The following is a 23416-nucleotide window of genomic DNA, read 5'->3' on the forward strand; positions in this document are numbered from 1 at the left end:
TCGTAATAAGACAGCTACTTTGAGATCTTGTATAGAATGTCCTGGGAGTTTGAAGTGTTCTCCTACTGGTTTCTCTGTCTTGTGATTCCTGATATCAGATTTATGTCCATTTATTCTTTGGCATAGGGTTTGGCCTGTTTGTCCAATATGGAGAGCTGAAGGGCACTGTTGGCATTTGATGTCATATACAATATTAGAAGATGAGCAATTAAATAGTCCTGAGATGGTATGTTTGATGTTGTTGGGGCCAGTAATGGTGTTGTCCGGGTGTTGTTGTTGTTGTTTAGTCATTTAGTCATGTCCAACTCTTCGTGATCCCATGGACCAGAGCACACCAGGCACTCCTCTCTTCCACTGCCTCCCGCAGTTGGGTCAAACTCATGCTGGTGTTGTCCTGGTGTATGTGCATGCTTACCTCTGGGTAAGCATGCATAGTGTTGTGGTCTTAAGAGTACAACCAACCACACATACACATACTGGGAAGCAAGTCCCATTGAACTCAGTGGGGCTGACTTCAAATTTAGAGATATTACTTTGAAAAAGACGTGTATAGGATTTCACTGAAAGTGATATAAATGAGTCCTTTATAGTTTAAAATCAATAGAAGACCCAGCAGACTTTTACTTTGGAAAAAGCATGAGGTGAAGAAGTGAGCTATACATTTAAGAAAGAAATAGATGTTTAAAGAGATGAGTCTCTCATAAAATAAAATTGAAATCCTTAATATAACAACTTATTTTTATTTATTAACAATAAATGCAGAAGGCCGTAGTCCTAACCCCAGTAACCTGGGAGTAATCCTCGCTGAATTCAACAGGACTTACTTCTGAGTGCACCTAGTTATGGTTGCACTGTAAGGCACTGCATGAGAAAAAATATGTATGGCAAATAGGCTTGCAGTTATCTTTTAAAAATGCTCTGTATGGGTGTGGAGGGACTCCACTGTTTAATTAACAAAAGGTCCTGAGTGTTAGAAAGCATACAGAATATAATACCTTTGTGACAGTACCGTTCATTTGCAGCTCTAGTGAAATCTCTCCCTTTTTTCACATATCCCTTTTACTATGGCACAGGTCCACATTTTTTTCATAATTGGGTTCAGGATGTTTATGGACTACATGCTCTTAGTGGCCTGATAGCAGCAGATGTCAAAATCTCAGGCCATAATTTACTAGGACAGGATATTCGGTTAAATGTCAGTAAATGAAGAATATACTAAAATTCCAGTAATTAGAGATGGAAATGGTCTATTAAACCCTCCAATCTACACTGGGTTCAAGTTTCTCCTCCCAGCTATTATTAGTTTTGAATTATGAAGAAATTTCAGAAATACTAGTATTGTGCAATGATTATTCACTTTTTAAAGCAAAACAATCCCCCCCCCCGTCTCTCTGTCTCTCTAAAGTATGAAATACAGACCTCTAGTGGTCAAAGTCATGTATTTGAGGGGAAATAGATTTTGAAGCAGTTGAAAGCCAGTTTGCTCTGGATAATAGTATAATTATCCTCATTTTGCACCCAACTTAACGGTCAAAAGAAAAGGAGTGTGGCTCTAACCGAGAAGATCATCATTATTTCAACTCTCCTGTAGTCATGCTTTCAGCAGGCATTTTCCGACAGAGGACACAAAGTAAGCTGTCTTCTCCTTTCAACAGTTTAAGAAGCCAGGACTCAAGTGCAATTTTTCACATCTTCAGTAAGGTCAGAAATGTCTTGCCAGATGGGGTGGAGAGACTATGCTAGCTTCCTGGCAGGTTGGTCATTGTTGCTTACAGGGAGACATGGAGGAGTAGAGTGGCAGGGAAACCAATGACAATCTCTCTGGTATTTTGCCCCTTCTCCCCTTCTGTTGGGAATCTAGCATAGCGGCTCCACCCTACCTGGTGAGCTACTTCTGAATGAGGTTCTTCAGTTTCTACTTCTCTGTCCCTCCACAAGGCCATCCAAAGCCTGGGGACCTCAAGACCAGCAACGCCCCCCCCCCTTGCTGGAAGTAAAACAATTAACCTAAAAGAGAACCTTCCACAATATCACCCTTCTCAAACCCTATGATTCACAACTGTGGCCCTGCTGGTGGTGGCACTGAGCCATGGCAGGTCCTTCTTGGTGGTGGCTCTCCATTTGTGCTAATGTTCCCGTCTACCCCCTGGGATGCACCTGTCTCCCTCGTTTTTAACGTTCAGGAGAATCTAAAACCATCCCTGTTCAGCCAGGCATTTTGTGGCTGAAAGCTACTTTTCCTGGCAGCCTTGAAACTGTGAGGTGTGAGGATATGCGATTGTTTTTAAATGACTGAGAAGGCCGAGCCCCCAACACCAGCACAACATATCCTGAAATATCCCTCCTCCAGACCTGCCCCAGTACGTTTCCGAGCACAATTCAAAGTGTTGGTGCTGACCTTTAAAGCCCTAAACAGCCTCGGTCCTGTATACCTGAGAGAGCATCTCCACCCCCATCATTCAGCCTGCACTGAAATCCAGTGCTGAGGACCTTCTGGCAGTTCCCTCATTACAAGAAGTGAGGTTATAGGAAACCAGGCAGAGGGCCTTCTCAGTAGTGGTGCCTGCCCTGTGGAACGCCCTCCCATCAGATGTCAAGGAAATAAGCAACTATCCTATTTTTAAAAGACATCTGAAGGCAGCCCTGTTTAGGGAAGTTTTTAATGCTGTATTATTATTATTATTATTATTATTATTATTATTATTATTATTATTGGAGGCATCCTTGGTGGGGACTGACAAATAAGTGTGGGTGGGTATGTAAAAAGCCATACACATCAGCACTAAGAATAATATACAGTGGTACCTCAGGTTACAGATGCTTCAGGTTACAGATGCTTTAGGTTACAGACTCCGCTAACCCAGAAATAGTACCTCGGGTTAAGAACTTTGCTTCAGGATGAGAACAGAAATCGTGCGGCGGCAGCAGGAGGCCCCATTAGCTAAAGTGGTACCTCAGGTTAAGAACAGTTTCAGGTTAAGAACAGACCTCCAGAACGAATTATGTTCTTACCCCGAGGTACCACTGCAATTAAAAAAGTAACATTGGCTTAGTTACTGCTATTTTTGTAGAAAAAGAGGTGCTGGAACTCACCATGAACGCCTCCCTTGTTCTCTTATAATGGCAATGGTGCCCACCTGAGAGGTTCCGTAACTGAGTTCCGGTGAGTTCCAGCTGAAAAAAAGCCCAGCTTAGTTTGTGCTGCCTCATTCAGATCCTGTTTCACCTCAGACAAAGCCCAGAATCCGTCCAAAGCACCATGCTTTGCCTTGGGGTTCCTCCAAATCCTCAGCAAAAACCTACTCCATACGTCTAAGCAAGGCTGTGGCGTATGGAAGAACACATTCTTTGCATGCAAAAGTTCCCAAGTTCAATTTCTGGCATTTCCAGGTAGGGATAGTGGAGAAATTCTATTCGGGTCACATTTAAAAGCAAATCTAGTGAATTAGCACTTTTTGAAACAATTTGCATACTGAAGCACAACCATCCTTCAAAATTCTACCCTCTCCAGCAGTGCAGCTCTCCAGCCCAATTAAAGTAAACAAAAATGCATTAGGGGAAACTGTACGAAAATGCATTTTTTAAAAATACAAAAATGCATTATATTAGGGGAATTGCTTTACAAATATGTGCATATCAGTCAAAACCGCATACAAAATAAGTTGATTAGGAGAAATGTGCACTGAAATGTTGATGGACTTCCATGAGGATTTTTTAAATTATTATTATTAAAGATTTTCTTGTTTTACAGAAGTATGTGTCATGTCTCTCATATTTTTTCCATGTGACATTTTTACAAATCAGTTTCATTTGTTGAGACATTAGGGGGGGGAGGGGGGAAGATGGGTGGGGGTGGGGGGTCGGGTGGCGATGTTTCTATTTTGCTTAATGTATGTAGGGTTTGGTGTCAGCGTTGCTCGTGCTGTTCATTTGTGTTCCTTTGGTGGTGAGAGAGGTTGGGGTTGGCCTAGGGTGTGGTTGTTTGTTTGTGATTGGCTGTGGTGATCTTTGTTTTCGTGTGTGAGTGGGGTGGGTGGGTGTTTTGTTGTGGAATGTGGAGAACTGGATATAAGATTGGAAAGAGGAGAAAACTGGCAGATTTGTCCAGGTAGAGCTGGAAATGTCTTGTGCATGGAATCTTGGAAAGCTGCTGCCAATCTGTGTAGACAATACTGAGCTAAACAGGCAAATGATAGAAGGCCTCTCTCTGTCTCTTTCCCTCTCTCCCTCTCTCTCTCATTACTCCTTTCCCACCGTTCATCCCAAGAAAGAAAAATCCAGCAAGCATTTCAACAACACCAGAAAACCTCTATCAAACCACGGAAGTTGTCTCGGGGTGGTAATGATGATGGAGCCTGAACATCTGAAGTAGGGACTCCATTATGGCATTAATGTTGAGCATGCTGGGTTGGATACAGAGTTAAGTGCTTATAATGGGACAGGTAGAAGCTGGGGGCCCCTGCTGAATAGAATGGATGAGGACTGAGGAGAAAAGAGAAACCCTCACAAATCTGATGGAAACCCCTTTGATGAACAGAACTGCCACTCACAAAAGATGCCTCTGTTCAGTTTTTAAGGATCCACTCTTCACGCTCCGACCCCTACATCACAGCCTATGCCATTCAGCATGACACCCTTGCAACCTTCAGTGGAACAGTTTGGAGGGGCTGGCAGGCTGGCATATCTCTCCTCCCATCCATCCATTTTAAAAATAATAATAATAAATTTATAAAACCCCACATTTTCTCGTGACAAGCACACACAACAACCCTGATTATGCTGAGTGTTATTGACTGGCCTGAGTTCACCCAGTGAGCTTCATGAATGTGGAGCCATATCTCCCTAGACCTAGTCCATCACTCTAACCACTTGTTGCTATTGCCAGGGTGAGTAGCCAGGTGAGAAGGAATTGAGAATCTGGAGGACTGAAGGGCAAGAGCTAGGAAGATCTAGGGCTGTATAAGCAGTGTGGATGAAGGAGTTAAATTCTCCTCCCACTATTAAAATCCAAGCCAGAGATTCATTATGGGGTTGCAGCGCTCATCTCATATTTGAGATGAGCATTATGAACCCCCAAGGCTCATATTTCTGAAACAGGAAACATAAGTTTTGGTGCTATTGCTAATTGTCAGGTCCATGAGAACACTCTTCCCCACTAGCTGGCCCTGGTGTGTTTATATACAGGAAATGAGGATAACCTTAGGATCATGGGATTAATAATTGTGGGAGTAAATATTTTTATTTTGGTGCATTATTGCTTCTAGCCATACAAGATAACTGCAGCAAGGAACTCAGAACATTATGTTTCTCACTGCAGCAGTTAAAGGGACAGCTAGGGGGAAAAGAAACCAGAAATGGATGAAAGGGAACAAAATCCCTAGTTAATTAGGGGAGGGGAATACTTAAAGCCAGGGCTTTTTTCCTGCCAGAACTCAGTTCCGGCACTTTTCAGGTGGGCGCCATTGCCATTATAATAGAAAAAGGGAGGCGTTCATGGTGAGTTCTGGCACCTCCTTTCCATAAAAATAGCACTGCTTAAAGCTATTCTTAATAAACATATTTCAAATGTTCTTCGGCATCACTTCTCACTTTGAAAATAATGATTACTGGCATCTTTGTCCAAAATCTTGATTCTAACTTTTTTGTGGCTGTTTACAGCCTGTGCTTTCCGGTTGTTTTCCTATTCTGCTTGTTGGGCACTTGGAAGCTCTCCCCTACCCCATTCTTCCTCAAGTGATCCTGGCCAATCAGTGATAAGAAACTGGACATAATGATGTCATCATGATATGTAGCCAATCAGGATTTGTTGTGTGGTGATGTCTACTGAAGCCCATTAGACTGAGGACAATTTTCTGTACATGGGCAAACCTTGACAGTTATGGATAACTACTAGGCCTAGAGAGTTTATCAGCCTTTCCACAATAAACCCTGGGGAAGTGTTGAAAGGGTGGTCCTCTTCCATTGTAATGAATGATATGCCCACACTGACACCCAACCACCCATATACTTGGCTCAGTAATATTGCCGAATGGTTTCCATTCTTCACTGAGGAAATTGTAGAATGAAGTTGGTATGTACTGTTGCCACTTTTGTGGAAAAAAGAAACATACTCCAACCATATAGGTAAAGGGACCCCTGACAGTTAAGTCCAGTTGTGGACGACTCTGGGGTTGTGGCGCTCATCTCGCTTTATTGGCTGAGAGAGCCAGTGTACAGCTTCCAGGTCATGTGGCCAGCATGATTAACCTGCTTCTGGTGAACCAGAGCAGTGCACAGAAATGCCGTTTAGCTTCCCAATCTACTTGCACTTTGACGTGCTTTCGAACTTCTAGGTGGGCAGGAGCAGGGACTGAGCAACGGGAGCTCACCCTTTCACAGGGATTTGAACCACCAACCTTCTGATCGGCAAGCCCTAGGCTCTGTGGTTTAGACCACAGTGCCACCCGCGTCCCCGACGCCAACCATATATGCACCCACAAAGAGTGACGCTTTCATTCCATTTGCAAAAGAGAGTCATGGCACTCTGCTGACCTTTCAACAGGCTCCATGGCTGCTTGCTATCTCAAAAGTCCTTGTCAGAAAGCAAACACTGCAAGTTTATGTGAGCTTGAAATCTGGCTTGTGGCGTTCGGTTACATGATTACGGTTAATGAAGTTCTCGCAGGAAGCTGCAGTCACTGGCATCTCGTTTTTCATTCAGCAAAGAGCTGTTTACCTTGCAGAGGCCCAGCATCCTCCTCTGTTATCTCAGGCAGTTTAATTAGAAGGCATGATCGTCCAACATAGGAAATGAGTAGAGTGCTAAATAATGGTTGGTGGAACAGTCTGAGCAGCACATTCTCATCAGTGACTTATCATAATCATTGTAATTAAAAATAAAAAAAAATAAAAGGTCAAACAGGACAGTCATGTACAACAGGGATTAGCAGCTCCCCAGATAATTTGTTGAAAAATGGAGCCTCAAGCAGCCCCCCCACACCACCATTTATACTTGCTTGAATGTCTGCTCTGTTAACAAAAGCTTTCTGTGCCTTGCCAGTCCTAAAAAGAGGTCAATCTACTACTATTATATTGTTGCCAGGGTTCCAGTTGGAATTGTATATCTATGGAATTAATTTGCACCCATCACATGCATTAGTCAAAAGATAACAGCAGCATATAAAAAGCAGTTTGGCATCTATAATTGTGATGATTGTCATAGTCTTGCCAACTAGAAGTTTTGACCTTTTATCAGAATACTTACTCAGGAAGTTAAAAACAAAAACTAATCTACTGTTCTATTTTTATTTTTACTTTGGGGGCTTTCCACATTTGTCATTTATACTGGTATGACTTCGGGGGGGGTTCAGATTTTTTTCATCGTCTTTATTCAGCTAGTCTTCTGAAATGATTCCCTGGAAAGAGGGATTGATGCTTAGATGCTGAGAATTGTAGCTCAGTGAAGGGAATAGGGGGTCTCCTAATAATTCTCAGCGCTCTTAACAAATTACAGTTCCCAGGATTCTCAGGGATGGGGGATCCATGGCTGTGTATAGTGATATGATACTGCTTTGAATGTGTAGTGCGGATGGGCCGCCACTCTCCAATAACAATGACATATGGCCAAAGTGGCAGACAATCAGCTACAAAGTCGCTCTTTAAAATGTTGGATCAAACAGCAACTGTAACACTATAAGTGGCAAGTGCAGAAAAGTGTGAGACTGGAACCAGCATTGTTGCCACAAACTTTCAAGACTTTTCCCTTGTCCTTAAATAAAACAGGTGGGGTTTTTTTCCAACAACATTGTGGTGTCTTTATTATATATATGCAGCTGTAACTCACCGGAACTCAGTTCCGGCACGTCTCAGGTTGGCGCCATTGCCATAATAAGAAAACAAAGGAGGTGTTCATGGTGAGTTCCAGCACCTCTTTTTCTAGAAAAATAGCACTGTATATGATATATGGTTTATTTATATACTATGTAAGAGGGGCTCACATATATAACACCCCAGAAGGTATTTCTTCTACCATAGCCAAAGTCTTGGATTCAAGCAGGAATCAAGCATGTTTCTCACTCTCTGGTTCCTGCCTTCTTCCTACTTCTAGTCCAGCTCTCTCACACACCCAATTCTGGTCTTTGTCCTTCTCACGACCCACCAGGTGAGGGAGGGGGCCACCCATTTGCCCTCTGGCACAGAGCAAACTTCTTATACCAACTTATACTTAGGGGCATTGTGGCCCTTGCTTGGCTAATTCAACAGTGGGATCTTCCATTAGATTCAAAGGCTTACTGAATCCAGGAATTAGAAGAAACTCGCGTCTACAGCCTAACTCCCAGCCCCTACCATGACCAAGAAAAACCCACCCTCACAACAATAATTTTAACTGGATTCTCTGGTGGAGGCTTCTAGTGTATCTTTAGAGAACCGTGAGTTGGATCCAGAAGCAGTTCCTCCAATGGGGAAATCCCCCTTCATTGGCAGATGCATCTCTGCGCCCATCCCAGTATTTTCAGGCTGTGCTGTGGCATTTGGAAGACCTTCATTTCCAAGTAGCAACCAACCATGGGATGCAAGTAACAGCTTGGTAATCCAGCTAGCTGTAATGGCCACTCTTCTGCTTGATTTTGAAAGGTTAAAAAGGTAAAGGTACCCCTGCCCGTACGGGCCAGTCGTGTCCGACTCTAGGGTTGTGCGCTCATCTCACTCTAGAGGCCGGGGGCCAGCGCTGTCCGCAGATACTTCCGGGTCACGTGGCCAGCGTGACAAGCTGCATCTGGCGAGCCAGCGCAGCACACGGAACGCCGTTTACCTTCCCGCTGGTAAGCGGTCCTTATTTATCTACTTGCACCCGGGGGTGCTTTCGAACTGCTAGGTTGGCAGGCGCTGGGACTGAGTGACGGGAGCGCACCCCACCGTGGGGATTCGAACCGCCAACCTTTCGATCGGCAAGTCCTAGGCGCTGAGGCCTTTACCCACAGCGCCACCCGCGTCCCCCTTTGAAAGGTTACAGTGACTATATTTTAGGCAGCACATTTATATAGATCAGATTGAGGCATTGGTTCCATGTTAAAATGAGAGCAATATCCAGTAACCTCTCTCTCTCTCTCTGGCCTGCATTTCACAAGTTCCAAAGCCAAAAGAAGCCCTGCAGTTATTACTTCAGTCAGGAAGGCATTTTGCCACTATTCTTCTCTGGAACAATATTTTTAATGTTTTGTTTCTACAAGCAAGTTTAGATTTAAGGCCTCCCCACGGTGAATCTTAAGTATCTGTAGGAAACCTAAATGGCACTAAGCCTATATTTTCATGAGACCTTTAAAAGCACAAAGACACACATTAAAAACTGATATGGAGAACTGAATTTAAGATTAAAAAATTGAGAAAACAAAATTGACACTTTTGCCTGTCTCTGTTCTTTAGTAGTAAGTGTGCAAAAGTTTGGACTGTCATTTCTTAAAGCATTTCTAAACATTCATGAAGAAAAGAAGATCGGGTTGTATCCTGAAAATTTCCCTTTATGACCTCTTTTTAAGTGTATTTGTTATAGTTAATCAACAAAATGGGAGCATGATGGGAAATAGAAGCAAATATGAAGCCTGATGAAAGAAAACACAAATTAAATTATGTTCCTGCTTAATTGCTGTGTAGACTCTACACAGCTCTGCAAAGCTCATTAAATTAATTTCATTATAATAACTAATTACAGGGTGATCTATCAAAATACAAAGCTGTTGTTTTTTAATATATCTTTGAAAAGGTCAAGGCCAATTTCACTATTTTCCCTTTTCTATAGTTAGCTAACATTTAAAAAACAAGGGGGGGGGAGGAAAGTTCATTATGGTTACAGAATGCAAATTTCCGCAATTTACCTCTCAATGAAATACAGGACAACTATTGATGGTTTGAACAGATCCAGAGTGCATCACATAGGTATTTTGATCAGCACAGAATTTTGCAGCTGGGTAATCTGCCACTATCACTGATACCCAGAATGCAGCCGTGAAATGTTTGTGATCGTTTGGTCGGCTCTTAAGAACGAATGCTCCTCCCGATTTAAGTGTCTTTCATGCATTGTCTAGAGAAATTTTGCACTTTCCCTAGATTAGTGATAATGTAAATGAAATGTATTGCAGTAAATGGAGAAATCACCATGCTACAGTTTTTATAACTAAATCTTCATGTTTCCTGGCAAAGAAAGGGAGATAATTTAGTGCAAGGCGTAGGTATGTTCCAAGCTGTTATGCCGCATCACATTGGTGGTAGCTGCCATCTTGATTTTCCACTTCAAAAAGGATGTGTTTCTGCTTCAGTTGTTAAGCTTTTCACTTGCTTTCAGATTTTCATACCAGTGCAACAGCTGTGGATTTCCTGAAGAACATCTTTTATCGGTGCTACCTTTGGAAGCGTTAGAAGTTCCCTTGACTATAAAAATCCAATTTGGATCTTAGCAATAGTTCCTCAGTGCAGCATAGACACTGGGCCGCTTGGCCGTTATTTCTCAAAGTAATATAACCTCAAACAAATAGCTTGGCAAGGTCATACAGGTGATAAGGTTACAAAAATATCTCACTTAAACTTTATCGTGAGAAAGTCACACAGCTGTCCTGTTCCAGGAATCTACAATACCAAATAGTATTTCTTAATGAGCAAACAAGAAAGGCCGTCACTATACCTTGCATGCCCTCCAAATGTCCTGGGAAAACCAGGACACCCCATTTTTCCTCACAAGAGCATGGCAATAATTTTGGGTGCTGTGATCTCTCGCAATTTTGCTCCGAGATCTCACCCCAGAAAAAGCACCTTTTTCAGGGCTGCGATCTCACACAGCACCCCAAAACACACATTTTGGGGCACCATGAGAGCGCCCCTCAAGAAATGTGTCTTTTGTGGTCTCAAGCGGATCAGATGACTCACACAGGAGCACGGATGGGAAGACACACATCCTGGTTTCAGGACTTAACATATTGAAGGATATTATCTTGTGCAATTAAAATAGGCAACATCTGAATGGGGACATACAAAGATTCCTTGAGCAGACCAAACAAGAACCTGTTTCCCACCCATAATGGCCAACCAGGGGTCTCTAGGAAAGTGACCAGGGCAAGAAAGTTATAGCCTTCCCCCAGCAACTGGAACTCAGTGGCATACTTTCTCTGAAAGTTCATGGTCCTCTTATTTCATGCCCTCAAAATTCCAAACTAAGGTAGTTTTATTCAGCAGATTATAATACCATATTGGCCCAAATATAAGATGCACGCCCCCCCCCCCAATTCCAACCGTGAAAAGTTAAAGTTCAGCTTAAATTCGCAACCTTACAAAAATTGGCTTTTACGATATCACTGCTGCAACAGACACATGGTATTGACAGTGCGGTATTGATTTGCCTTTATGGTGCTACAAAACGGTAGTAGTAGTAGTAGTAATAATAATAATAATAATAATAATAATAATAATAATAATAATAATAAATAAATAAATAAATAAATAAATAAATAAATAAATATTATTTATACCCCACCCATCTGGCTGAGTTTCCCCAGCCACTCTGGGCAGATCCCAATCAAGTATTAAAAACAATACAGCATTAAATATTAAAAACTTCAGATGCCTTCAGATGTCTTTTAAAGATAGGATAGCTACTTATTTCCTTCACATCTGAAGGGAGGGTGTTCCACAGGGTGGGCACCACTACCGAGAAAGCCCTCTGTCTGGTTCCCTGTAACCTTACTTCTCGCAATGAGGGAACCGCCAGAAGGCCCTCGGCGCTGGATCTCAGTGTCCGGGCTGAACGATGGGGGTGGAGACGCTCCTTCAGGTATACTGGACCAAGGCCGTTTAGGGCTTTAAAGGTCAGCACCAACACTTTGAATTGTGCTCGGAAACGTACTGGGAGCCAATGCAGATCTCTCAGAACCGGTGTTATGTGGTCCTGGCAGCCACTCCCAGTCACCAGTCTAGCTGCCGCATTCTGGATTAATTGCAGTTTCTGGGTCACCTTCAAAGGTAGCTCCACGTAGAGCGCATTGCAGTAGTCCAAGCGGGAGATAACTAGAGCATGCACCACTCTGGTGAGACAGTCCGTGGGCAGGTAGGGTCTTAGCCTGCGTACCAGGTGGAGCTGGCAGACAGCTGCCCTGGACACAGAATTAACCTGCACCTCCATGGACAGCTGTGAGTCCAAAATGACTCCCAGGCTGTGCACCTGGTCCTTCAGGGGCACAGTTACCCCAGGGAATCCCCCACACCCGCCTGCCCCCTGTCCCCCCAAAACAGTACTTCTGTCTTGTCAGGATTCAACCTCAATCTGTTAGCCGCCATCCATCCTCCAACCGCCTGCAGGCACTCAGACAGGACCTTCACCGCCTTCACTGGTTCTGATTTAAGGGAGAGGTAGAGCTGGGTGTCATCTGCATACTGATGAACACCCAGCCCAAACCCCCTGATGATCTCTCCCAGCGGCTTCATATAGATATTAAAAAGCATGGGGGAGAGGACGGAACCCTGAGGCACCCCACAAGTGAGAGCCCAGGGGTCTGAACACTCATCCCCTCCCCACTTTCTGGACACAGCCCAGGAGGAAGGAGTGGAACCACTGTATGACAGTGCCCCCAGCTCCCAGCCCCTTTAGACGGTCCAGAAGGATGTTATAGTTGATCGTGTCAAAGTGTTTAAGCCACTTGCGGGGCCACTCTAGTACCAGTAGGATTTTCTTCTACATTTGTCATTTACAGGTGTGAGTGCCTGTGGAATTTCAAGGGAGTGACTTATATTCGGGTATTGTCTCCCCCCCCCCTTGAATTTTAAAGGTGCGGCTTATATTCAGGCCAATACGGTAGTTCATTCACCGCATCATCTGGAACAGGGCCAGGGAACCTGTGACCCCGATGTTGCTGGAGTGCAGCCACAACCATCAGACATTCTGGGAAGGGGCTGGTGGGAGTTGGAGTCCAGAAGCACCCCTGATTTCGAGTGTGTTCTACCATGCACCCAAAATTCCATTTGTGTCTGCTGGCCAAAAGAGGCTGGTGACCCAATGGAACCTTAATTCCCAAGTAGTGCCGCTGAAAGTAAGCCTATATTTCCCTCATATGGCTACAGTTTCCAGAGTACCCCTTGAAGAAGGATTGATTTTTAAATCACTCTGAAAAGTATAGCTCTGGGAGCGGAACAGGGGTCTCATAACAACTCTCCGCAGCCTTAGCAAATCACAGCTCCCAGAATTCTTTGGAGAGGGCAAGCCATGGCTCCTTAAAGTGTTATCATAGAGTTTTAAAAGCATGATGAGATGGCAGCCTTATGATTCGCCAAAAGGCAATTCTCTTTATTCTTTTTTGTGGCAAACTGAAAGGCAATCCTGATTAATAATGAGGCTAATAGTTTTGGCACTAGGGTGTGTCAAATGTTGCACATGTTTAAAAACCCTAAAATGGGACCTTCTGTGGCCAGTATATTGCTTTATTTCTTCAAAGCAGGAATTATTGAGAAACCTCCGTTTAAAATATCTGCCTTAACTTTTTAAACTTCATAAAAATAACAAAGATTCTTTCTGAGAGGTTCCTAAACTATAATTTACAGTCAACTTTCCCATGAATAGGGGAAATTAAATTGTGGTCCTTGACAAAAGTTTGATATTCAGTTACACATAATTAGGTATTCAGTGCTAGCGCAATTCCTAAGAAACTGAATGATCCTTAGGTAATATAAGTGCATTCTGTAGCACTCGTCCTCTGTGAAACAACACTTTTGCTATAATGGAATTATATCCAGGAGTCATTGCAGATATTCAGAGTTAACATGCTCTTCTGCAATACTGCACCCCCACAATTTGTCAATTAAACAACAAGTAGCCATGGAATCACAGAGTGCAGTCAAGTTTCTATCCAGGAATAAATATAGCTTCAACCAGTGCTGCAGTTAGGCAATTCTAAGGGTGGTGTTCAACTAACTTTTATCAACTAACTAAATCCATCAAAATTAATGGCCCTACATTAGTCATGACCATGAATTTCAATGGGCCTACCCATTGAAAAATTAGTTGAGCACACCCCTAAATTTTTAAATTCTGGATTTAATGGTTTTAAGAGGGGGCCCTCTCTTTAGATAGTAGTGTCTATTACTTCACTTGCTTCAGAAATACCCTCCTGCTCATTTTGCTGAGTATTATACTCTCTTTATGTATCTCTTACTAAAGTCCTATTCACATGACATGGCATGCACATGAATGAATGTAGGTAAGGCAGGTTGGTATCCACTACCCCCACCCTGAGGTGCATGCATTCAACAGACCTTGTGAACAAACCCTACACAAGTATGAACTGTATGTCTAGAGCAGTGGTGGCCAAACTTGGCCTTCCAGCTGTTTTGGGACTACAGTTCCCATCATCCCTGACCACTGGTCCTGTTAGCTAGGGATGATGGGAGTTGTAGTCCCAAAACAGCTGGAGGGTCAGGTTTGGCCATCATTGGTCTAGAGGATCAGTCCACACATTCTGGGATCCTGTAAAACTCAGTTTGTACCTATTAACTATTCAAAAGACCCTTCTGAACCTGCACCAACCAGGAATGTGATTACAGGGTGTATGATGTCATGTGAACAGATCTTGTGTGAATTCACAATACATGGCTGCTGCTTCTGCCAATGGAACAACTAACTACTTTACTGTTACAGGCAACACACCCCAAATATACAATTTCTTCATACTATTATTCCATTACAATCAGCAAGAAAACATGTTTGGTTCATTGATTTTGGCTCATATTTATTTAATCATAGTGACTTAGCATACCCAAAGTGAGTTTAAGAATAAAGCCAATATGCTTGCTAATCAGACACAAATTAACTTTTGGCAAGAGATCCACGTAAGTTCAGATAGACAAGTTTCTGAATGCCAAGAGGTTTTGTTTTCATTAACAGCTATTAAACTTCCATGATCCAAGACGACCTCTTAAGTGATTCACTAAAAACGTATTTAATTGCGTTGTTTGTCTTGGTCTCCAGTGAGCAGCCAAAACATAGCCTATGAATGTTACTCAGATGCTGATTATTTTGATCCATAATATAACCTAAACAGAACACCAAGATATCTGGGATCTAGCAGTTGTGCTATATTTGGCATTTACATTGATAAGATACTGCAGTGGAAAGAACAACATTTCATACATTTTTCATGATGTAATGTCCAGGTTGCTTAGGTCAGTCCAGTGCTTTTTTTTTCTTTAAAAAAATGTTAAGGGGTACTCTCATTTTCCTACTCATATTGAAATACTGCTCCTCAATGAGACCAAACTTAGATTCACAAAATGTTTAGGGGTATGCGTACCCAGGAAAAAAAGCACTGAGTCAGTCCCTTGTTCTTGTAGACTGCAAGAAAATATTAATATACCTAAATTCAAGAAGTCATTACGATTGATATAAAATTGTTCTAAACAAGGATGGGGAACTTGTGGCCCTCCAGATGTTGATGGACTCCAACTTCCACCAGCCCCAGCCAGTTGTCAGGAGCTCAGCCTACACTTGAGTAGGACCCTGGTAGAGACACATGCCTGGCATGTTCTTTCCCTCCTGGTCAATCGTTCGGGAGCTTCATGAGCTTTCTTCAGCCTGAACATCACAGCGACCGATGCCAACCGACACCGGCACACTTAGGGATCCGCAGAGTTTGCGCATCATGCGTAACAGACCTCAGCAACTCAGCATTTTGGCTAATCTACTTTATTTACATATAAACACACACGGAGCACTGCAACATGGCTCCTTCTCTCTCTAGCATCAGACAGCAAAGAGAAAAAGAACAAAGAACAATAGTACCACTTCACTGAACACAGTAACACAAACATCCTGTCTTCGTCACTTCCCACTCTGTGGAGTCAAAACATATACCGTCATGTGATAGACAACAATCCCATGACTGCAATCATGGAGCGGGAATTCTAAACACCAGCATGGCTACTGATCAAGGATGATAAGAATCATAGCTCAACAACATATGGAAGGTCACAGATCTCCCATCCTCAATCTAAAGCTTAGCTCTTAATGCCTGGATTTCAGTTTGATGTACCAACCTAAGGGCAGGAGGCAGACATGCAGTGCAATACTGAGAATTGTTTCAAGAATGTAACAAGTAGCAAACACCCTTTCCCACTATTGTTGTGGATCTGTGACAAAGTGGAATACAATAACATTGTGAGGTAACCCACCATTACTGTGTAGTCTCTCTCTCTCTCTCTCTCTCTCTCTCTCTCTGTGTGTGTGTGTGTGTGTGTGTGTGTTTTATGAAAATGATGACTGGGTGGGGGACCAATGGAAGAGGAGAATAAACGTTCCCCCTGGAGGTCATTTTAGTGATTCCAACTTGCATTCCAACTTATGGGAATTATCTTCTTCCATGAGTTGCAAAGCTACTGAAAGGTGGCAGGAAAGGGTTATATATCCATTTTTCCAATACCACTGTTAAAATTGGTTGCTAGCTAGGAAACTGCTATGGAGCCGTTTGCTCAGAGTTGTTAGGGGACCCCTGTCTCCCATCTGCAGAGCTACAATTCTCAGTGTAGTTTAACAATCAATCTCTCTTTGCAGGAAACTCTGAGAATTGTAGGTCTGGAGGGGGGAGGGGATCTCCTATCAACTCTCAGCACACTTAACAAACTACAGCTCCCAAAATTCTTTGGGAGAAGCCATTAAACAGTCATGGCAAGTGGTGGGACAGTGCTTTAACTGTATAGTGTGAATCTGCTCTTATTCTTTTTTAAAACAACAACAACAACAACTGTTGCCAGGGATTGAATTTAGGGCCATGTGCTTTTCCAGTGAGCACTGCTCCCTACCCAAATAACATAACTTATGCCAATTGAAATCAAAGTACTAGGTTAAATATTTGGAGCATAATGCAGGCTTCTCCGGAATACGAAATTTAATTCATGAAAATGTAAGGTAAACGTAAAGGGATCCCTGACCATTAGGTCCAGTCGTGACCAACTCTGGGGTTGCGGCGCTCATCTCACTTTATTGGCCAAGGGAGCCGGTGTTTGTCCACAGCTTCCGGGTCATGTGGCCAGCATGACTAAGCCACTTCTGGCAAACCAGAGCAGCGCATGGAAACGGTGTTTACCTTCCCACCAGAGTGGTACCTATTTATCTACTTGCACTTTGAGGTGCTTTCGAACTGCTAGGTTGGCAGGAGCAGGGACCGAGCAACGGGAGCTCACCCCGTCGCGGGGATTCGAACCGCCGACCTTCTGATTGGCAAGTCCTAGGCTCGGTGGTTTAACCCACAGCGCCACCCGCGTCCCAATATGTAGTTAGAGCAGTGTTCCCCAACCTTGGGCCTCCAGCTGTTTTTGGACTGCAATTCCCATCATCCTTGACCACTGGTCTTGCTAGCGAGGGATGATGGGAGTTGTAGTCCAAAAACAGCTGGAGGCCCAAGGTCGGGGAACACTGAGTTAGAGTATTAAACATCTACCATAATTGCTGTTAAGAAACTGTTGAACAAGTCCTCCCCACCACAAAAAAAAATATAAAGGCAAAACAGTAGTGATAATATTCTCATTTTTCTTCCCCAGATGAGCCTGGAATTAATTTTCCAAATAGCCTCCACCTGAACTTATCAAGATGCTCCTAAATATGTCGACAGAAGAGACTGTGAAAAGAATTCACGTGGACTGCCCCTCACTGGGAAGGCACAACTACATGCTAATTGTTGTTCCAACTGTTTACACCATCATCTTCATCATAGGTATATTCGGAAACAGTTTGGTGGTGATTGTTATTTACTTCTTCATGAAGCTGAAAACTGTGGCAAGTGTCTTTCTGTTCAATTTAGCACTGGCTGATTTGTGTTTCCTCGTGACTTTGCCATTGTGGGCGGCCAATGCCGCCATGCAATACCGCTGGCCTTTTGGCAGTGGCTTGTGCAAGTTAGCTTCGGCTGCAGCAACCTTCAACCTGTATGCCAGCGTGTTTCTCCTGACGTGCCTCAGCATTGACCGTTACTTGGCAATCGTGCACCCAATGAAGTCCCGGCTTCAGCGCACAATGCTTGTTGCCCGGGTAACTTGCATCATCATCTGGCTGATGGCGGCCCTTGCCAGCTTGCCTGTGATTATCCACCGTACCGTATACTTAATCGAAAATGAAAATATAACGGTATGTGCTTTTCGGTATCAGACCCCCTCCAACACAACCAACGGCACGACACTCAAAGTTGGATTGGGCTTATCAAAAAACATGCTGGGGTTTTTGATCCCCTTTGTGATCATTTTAACAAGCTATATATTAATCTGGAAAGCCCTGAAGAAAGCATACCAGATTCAGAAAAACAAGACCAGAAACGATGATATTTTCAAGATGATTGTTGCAATTGTCCTTTTCTTCTTTTTTTCTTGGGTTCCTCATCAAATATTCACTTTTCTGGATGTGCTGATTCAACTCAGTGTGATCACCGATTGTAATATCATCGACATTGTGGATACAGCCATGCCTTTCACGATCTGCTTAGCGTATTTTAACAACTGCCTCAACCCCCTCTTTTATGGCTTTTTTGGAAAGAACTTCAGGAAATATTTCCTCCAGCTTCTGAAATACAGCCCCCACAATGTCAGACACGCTAGTTTCACGACAAAGATGTCCTCTCTTTCCTATCGGCCTTCGGAAAACCTAATCCTAACGGCCCCCAAAAATGGGTTCTTGGACACTGAGTGACGACTTGACAGCGCACGTTTTCCAAAACCTAGTTGGCCAGCACAGTGATGTTCACCCAGAGTCCCAACCACCACAGCTTTAAGTGTTTAACCACCTGAGACACATTGTCCTATTAAAACTGAGCAGTGGCCTCTCGTTTCGTCTTGTGAAGAGGATTGTTGGTTGTTTACAGCAAATGTTAATGAAAGTAAGTAAGCTGAGGTATTCACCATCAGCCTGCCTTTCTAAAGCTTGGGGGACAATAGCATGTGGAAGAGCTCTTGAAATGTGCTAGGAAGTGTGGTCCAATTCATTCTATCAAGGCTCTGAGATTTGCTTTGAACATGCACAAGCAACTCTGACATTGCCTTTTGGGGCCTATTACACAGGAGACATAAGAAAGGCCTGTTTTCAGACTGATGGAAGCAAAGTAAAAGTCACGAGGTTTTTCAAGAATGTGAATTTATATGTCATATGTACTACTTGATTGTAATCAAAATCTACCTATACTACATTTACATATATACACCATAAAGTCCATTCTAGTGTCAGTAAGAAACTTGGGCGAGCATACATTTGGAGGTCATTTTCAAATAAGGCAGGAGTGTACATCTGAAGTAGAATGAAACCACATATGTGTAAAATGTTTCAGTTTTCAAATTACGCTTGTTACCTATTCGACTAAATGCAACACATAATATTGTGTTCTAAATTTCATTGGAAAATGCTTCATTCTGTAGATATATGTTCAACACTTGACTTCTGTGGAACTATATCTATTTGTTGTTTATATAAGACAAACGTTCCTTCCAATAATATGAGCCCTAAAGAGTTCTGAGAGTAGAGGCCATATGTGTAGAAGAATTGGGTGGGGAAGTGATTTGTGATTGGTGTCAAAGCTCACCAAATTTACCCAATCCAATGTGGACCATCTTGCACATCATCCTGAGTGGTGACGCTTTACTCCATGTAGCATCCTTTTGTATCTGTGGGACTGATCCATTAAGGAAATTTATATGTGTAAACTTGCTCCAATGTTTTGGGAACAGGATCTCCTCCCTGGGCAATTCCTGGTTGACTTTTTGTCAAGTGTGTCAACCAGGAAGTTCTGCTGATTTAGACTGAGGACAAATCAGTGAGTATGCATAAACAGTTTGTTCACATCACATGTGAATTTGGGTCCTCATAAACTCAGGCAATAGGAACATTTTGGGCATGCCTGCACTGTCTAGATTTCAGTTGATTGGTCAAAATATATCCTATAAGTAGAATGCACAGACCCCTGTAGTGGATCCTATGCTTAATTTGTACTTAGGTGCATTCTTAATTTATTTTTTATTTTTTGCAAATGTTGGTCCACCCCCAAACTGGTATTATCCTCACCACAATTAAACCAAAGTTTTGCTGATGTCATTGGCACACCTCTTCTCCATCACTGCAGATATACATAATTTTAAAAAATCTGATTTGGCCTTCATATACAGCTTTGACTGATTGAGATTTCACCATCACTATTTCCTTTCTCTGGTTTTTGCACATGCTGATCTATTTTTACAACAACAACAACAACGGAGAGCGGGGGGGAGCTCCCCCCCAAATCTTCCATACACTTTTTAGACTCGTGTACATTTGTTGTGTTATAGGACAGCCAACTGCCTGAAATGTGTCATTATGCTCATGAAACATACAACGTGGGCACTGCAAGGAGTTAGGAGATGTGCCTGGGTTTGATGCATCCTTAAGCAGTATAGCAGATTGCACTATGACTTCAGCAGATTCCCCCCCCCCCATGCAACTGATTTGGTGTTCATGGAAAGAAAGAAATGTGGTTTGCTAGGTTCAATGTCTACTGAAATCAGATGGATTTATTTTACTGATTGCAAACTATACACATCTACTTTATATCCCATCAGCAGCTGTTACAAGTCTTCAATGCTCCTTATTGCTGTATATGTGCGCATATACTTTGCATTGTTTTAAGTATGTAAAACAGACATATTGTGTGCAATCCAAAGAAAATAATGCATATGTCCCATTATCAGTCTTACTTTTTTTAAAAAAAAGGTTAAATATGCTCTGGATCACAGGCAACTTTGCTGTCTGTCTATGTCACAACAGATTAGGATCCTTCCAGCTGGACCGCCTGTCTCCATCATTGGGCAACCAAACAGCTGTTGGGAAGATCACAATCACAGCAAGATCGAGATAGCCTTGCCTTGCTGCTGAGTCTTCAGTACAGCTTTCCCTATCCCTCCAGTTCTAACATAGAACTTCCATCAGCCCTGACCAGCAAAGCCTATAGTCAGGGATGGTGGAACTTGTGGTCTCCAACATCTGTTGGACACCAGGTTGGGTAAGCTTACTTTAATCTTTGTAGAATATGGAGGTTGCATTTAGCAGTGAGGATGGACAGCAACTGATTTCAGTGGAAGATAAAGCCAATTCACACTTCATTGGCAATGAACTGGCCGTCCCCAGCTCACCAGCACAATCTTCATGTAGGGTCCCGGGGAGAACAGTTCCCTCCTTGCTAAATAGTAGGGGCTGAGCCATTTGGGGGGACATGAGAGCCATTTACCATTACAACTGGCAGCAGCACTCTCTTTTTTAGAGCCAACTATGATTATGACAGGGATGCGGGTGGTGCTGTGGGTTAAACCACAGAGCCTAGGACTTGCCAATCAGAAGGTTGGCGGTTTGAATCCCCGAGATGGGGTGAGCTCCCGTTGCTCAATCCCTGCTTCTGCCAACCTAGCAGTTCGAAAGCACGTCAAAGTGCAAGTAGATAAATAGGTACCGCTTCGGCGGGAAGGTAAACGGCATTTCCATGCACTGTTCTGGTTCACCAGAAGCGGCTTAGTCATGCTGGCCACATGATCCGGAAACTGTACGCCAGCTCCCTCGGCCAATAAAGCGAGATGAGCGCCGCAACCCCAGAGTTGCCCACGACTGGACCTAATGGTCAGGGGTCCCTTTACCTTTACCTATGATTATGGCAACAGTGGTGGGATCCCATTGCCGTCCTCTCCTCAAAACCATGCACACTCTCTTGCTTTTACATAGCAGTGGGTGGAGCTCTTGCTGTGGCTACCACAATACTTCCCCACCACTGCTGCTGCTTTAATTAAAGGACTGGAGGGAATATGGATGGGGGAAAGAAAAGAGAAAGCCCACCATGGCTACCTCCAACACAGGCAGCCGTATTGCAGAGTTTTATGGCGAGAGAGAGAGAGAGAGAGAGAGAGAGAGAGAGATCCCACTGCTAAGGAAAATGCTCTTACCCCCAACTAAACTAGCAAACCAGTTCAACCCAAAATGGTCCCCAGCCCACTCAGTTTCAGAGGGAGTGTAGTACTTCAGGGGGAAACACAGAAACCTGGGGGGGGGAATGTTGCCAGCCCTTGTTTGCACTACTGAATTTCATCATGCAGTTAGTACACAGGACTAGAAGGCAGAAGAGGTTGGTGCAAACTCGGCAGCAGATGTCATGAGGTGGTAACCATCTCTGCGATCACAGTTCCTAAGGAAAGTGTGACTGACCACAGGAATGGCTGTTATATAAGACAGTGAATGCATGAGAAGGGTAGTCCTATGTGCATAGCTCATTAGCTACCACCACAATGGCAAATGCTCATGAACACTTTTCTTCTCAATTTCATGTTCCCGTCACGTCAGAGTTAATGGATGGCTCATTGGCCAAGAATGCAGAAAAGGTTTTCCCCAGTCTGGGCTGGATCCAGACTCTCCCACTGGAGGAAGGCAGGAGGTAGCTTTTGCTGATACTGTGCCAGCTGAAAAGCTATTCTAGAAGGCCAGTGACCCCCCTGAAACAACATGGAAGATGGTGCTGGGGAGAAGAGATTGGCAAAAATCTCCTCAGTCCTTTCCTCTGCTGGATCTCTGTCCCTTCCAAAATGCAATGACTCCTTCAGTTCAGGGAAGGGCAGGTCTGGATCCAACCCAAATAAATCTTTTCTTTTCTGCTGGCAGAATTCTTTTTAAATGATGGCTTGCTGAAGTTGTAAATAAAGGTATTTATTTCTATTTATTGTATAATAAAGCTTCATCTGCCTCGGAGCATCATTTTCTCCAATCTTGGATTTAATGTTCTTTATCATAAATATATATTCATAGAATAGACTGAATTACAAAAGGATAGCACTTGGTGGTACAGGAAACACTGTGCCTAAATGAATATATATATTTTTATTAACATTGTGCTAGTGATTCCACAACATTGCTTGGAGACACTGAAATTAGTAATCGCCTAAAGGTGTATATGAGTTTCCAGTGGGCTTTACATTTACTTTAATATATTCCTCTACACATTTTGTATATAGGAACTGTCATCGTTCAATGAACCCAAAGTTAAATTTCATGTTCGATAAATGTGACACCAAAATGGTAACACCTGTAGTTTCTTTTATCTTGTGGTGTTATTTTGTTGTATTTAGTGTAAAAAGTGTTACTACAAAACTGTCTATCATATACATTTTATGGGTAGAAGCCAACTAAATCATATTGAGAGTACACCCATTAAAATCAATGGTCTTAGGTGACTTCAACTCCCATTTATTTAAATGGGTCTACTGTAAGTGTGACTAACATGGAATATCACCCTATATCGATACAAGCTGTGAAATATATTGTTCATGTGATGTATTGAAATTTCAAAGCATAATCATGACTGCTTTTCTAGCTGTATTATTATGGAACATGTAGTAGTAAGCTACTCAAAAATTCCATGATACTTGT

General features: G+C 42.9%; 1 protein-coding gene across 2 annotated transcripts in view; it reads left to right on the forward strand.

The window, feature by feature from the left end:
* Positions 1-20712, forward strand: part of AGTR1 (angiotensin II receptor type 1) — a 52553-nt gene extending 31841 nt beyond the window's left edge. The window contains exons 1-2 of one of the 2 annotated variants that reach the window (XM_053390244.1): positions 4293-4368; positions 17545-20712. In XM_053390244.1, coding sequence (XP_053246219.1) covers positions 17594-18682 — 1089 coding nt within the window. In that variant the 5' untranslated portion in view covers positions 4293-4368; positions 17545-17593 and the 3' untranslated portion in view covers positions 18683-20712. Of the gene's footprint in view, positions 1-4292; positions 4369-17544 lie in introns of those variants that run through there. The other variant, XM_053390243.1, reaches the window with a different exon arrangement.
* Positions 20713-23416: the final 2704 nt, after the last annotated feature.

The sequence above is a fragment of the Podarcis raffonei genome, chromosome 5 (genome assembly GCF_027172205.1).
Source record: "Podarcis raffonei isolate rPodRaf1 chromosome 5, rPodRaf1.pri, whole genome shotgun sequence".
NCBI classification, from domain to species: Eukaryota; Metazoa; Chordata; class Lepidosauria; order Squamata; family Lacertidae; genus Podarcis; species Podarcis raffonei.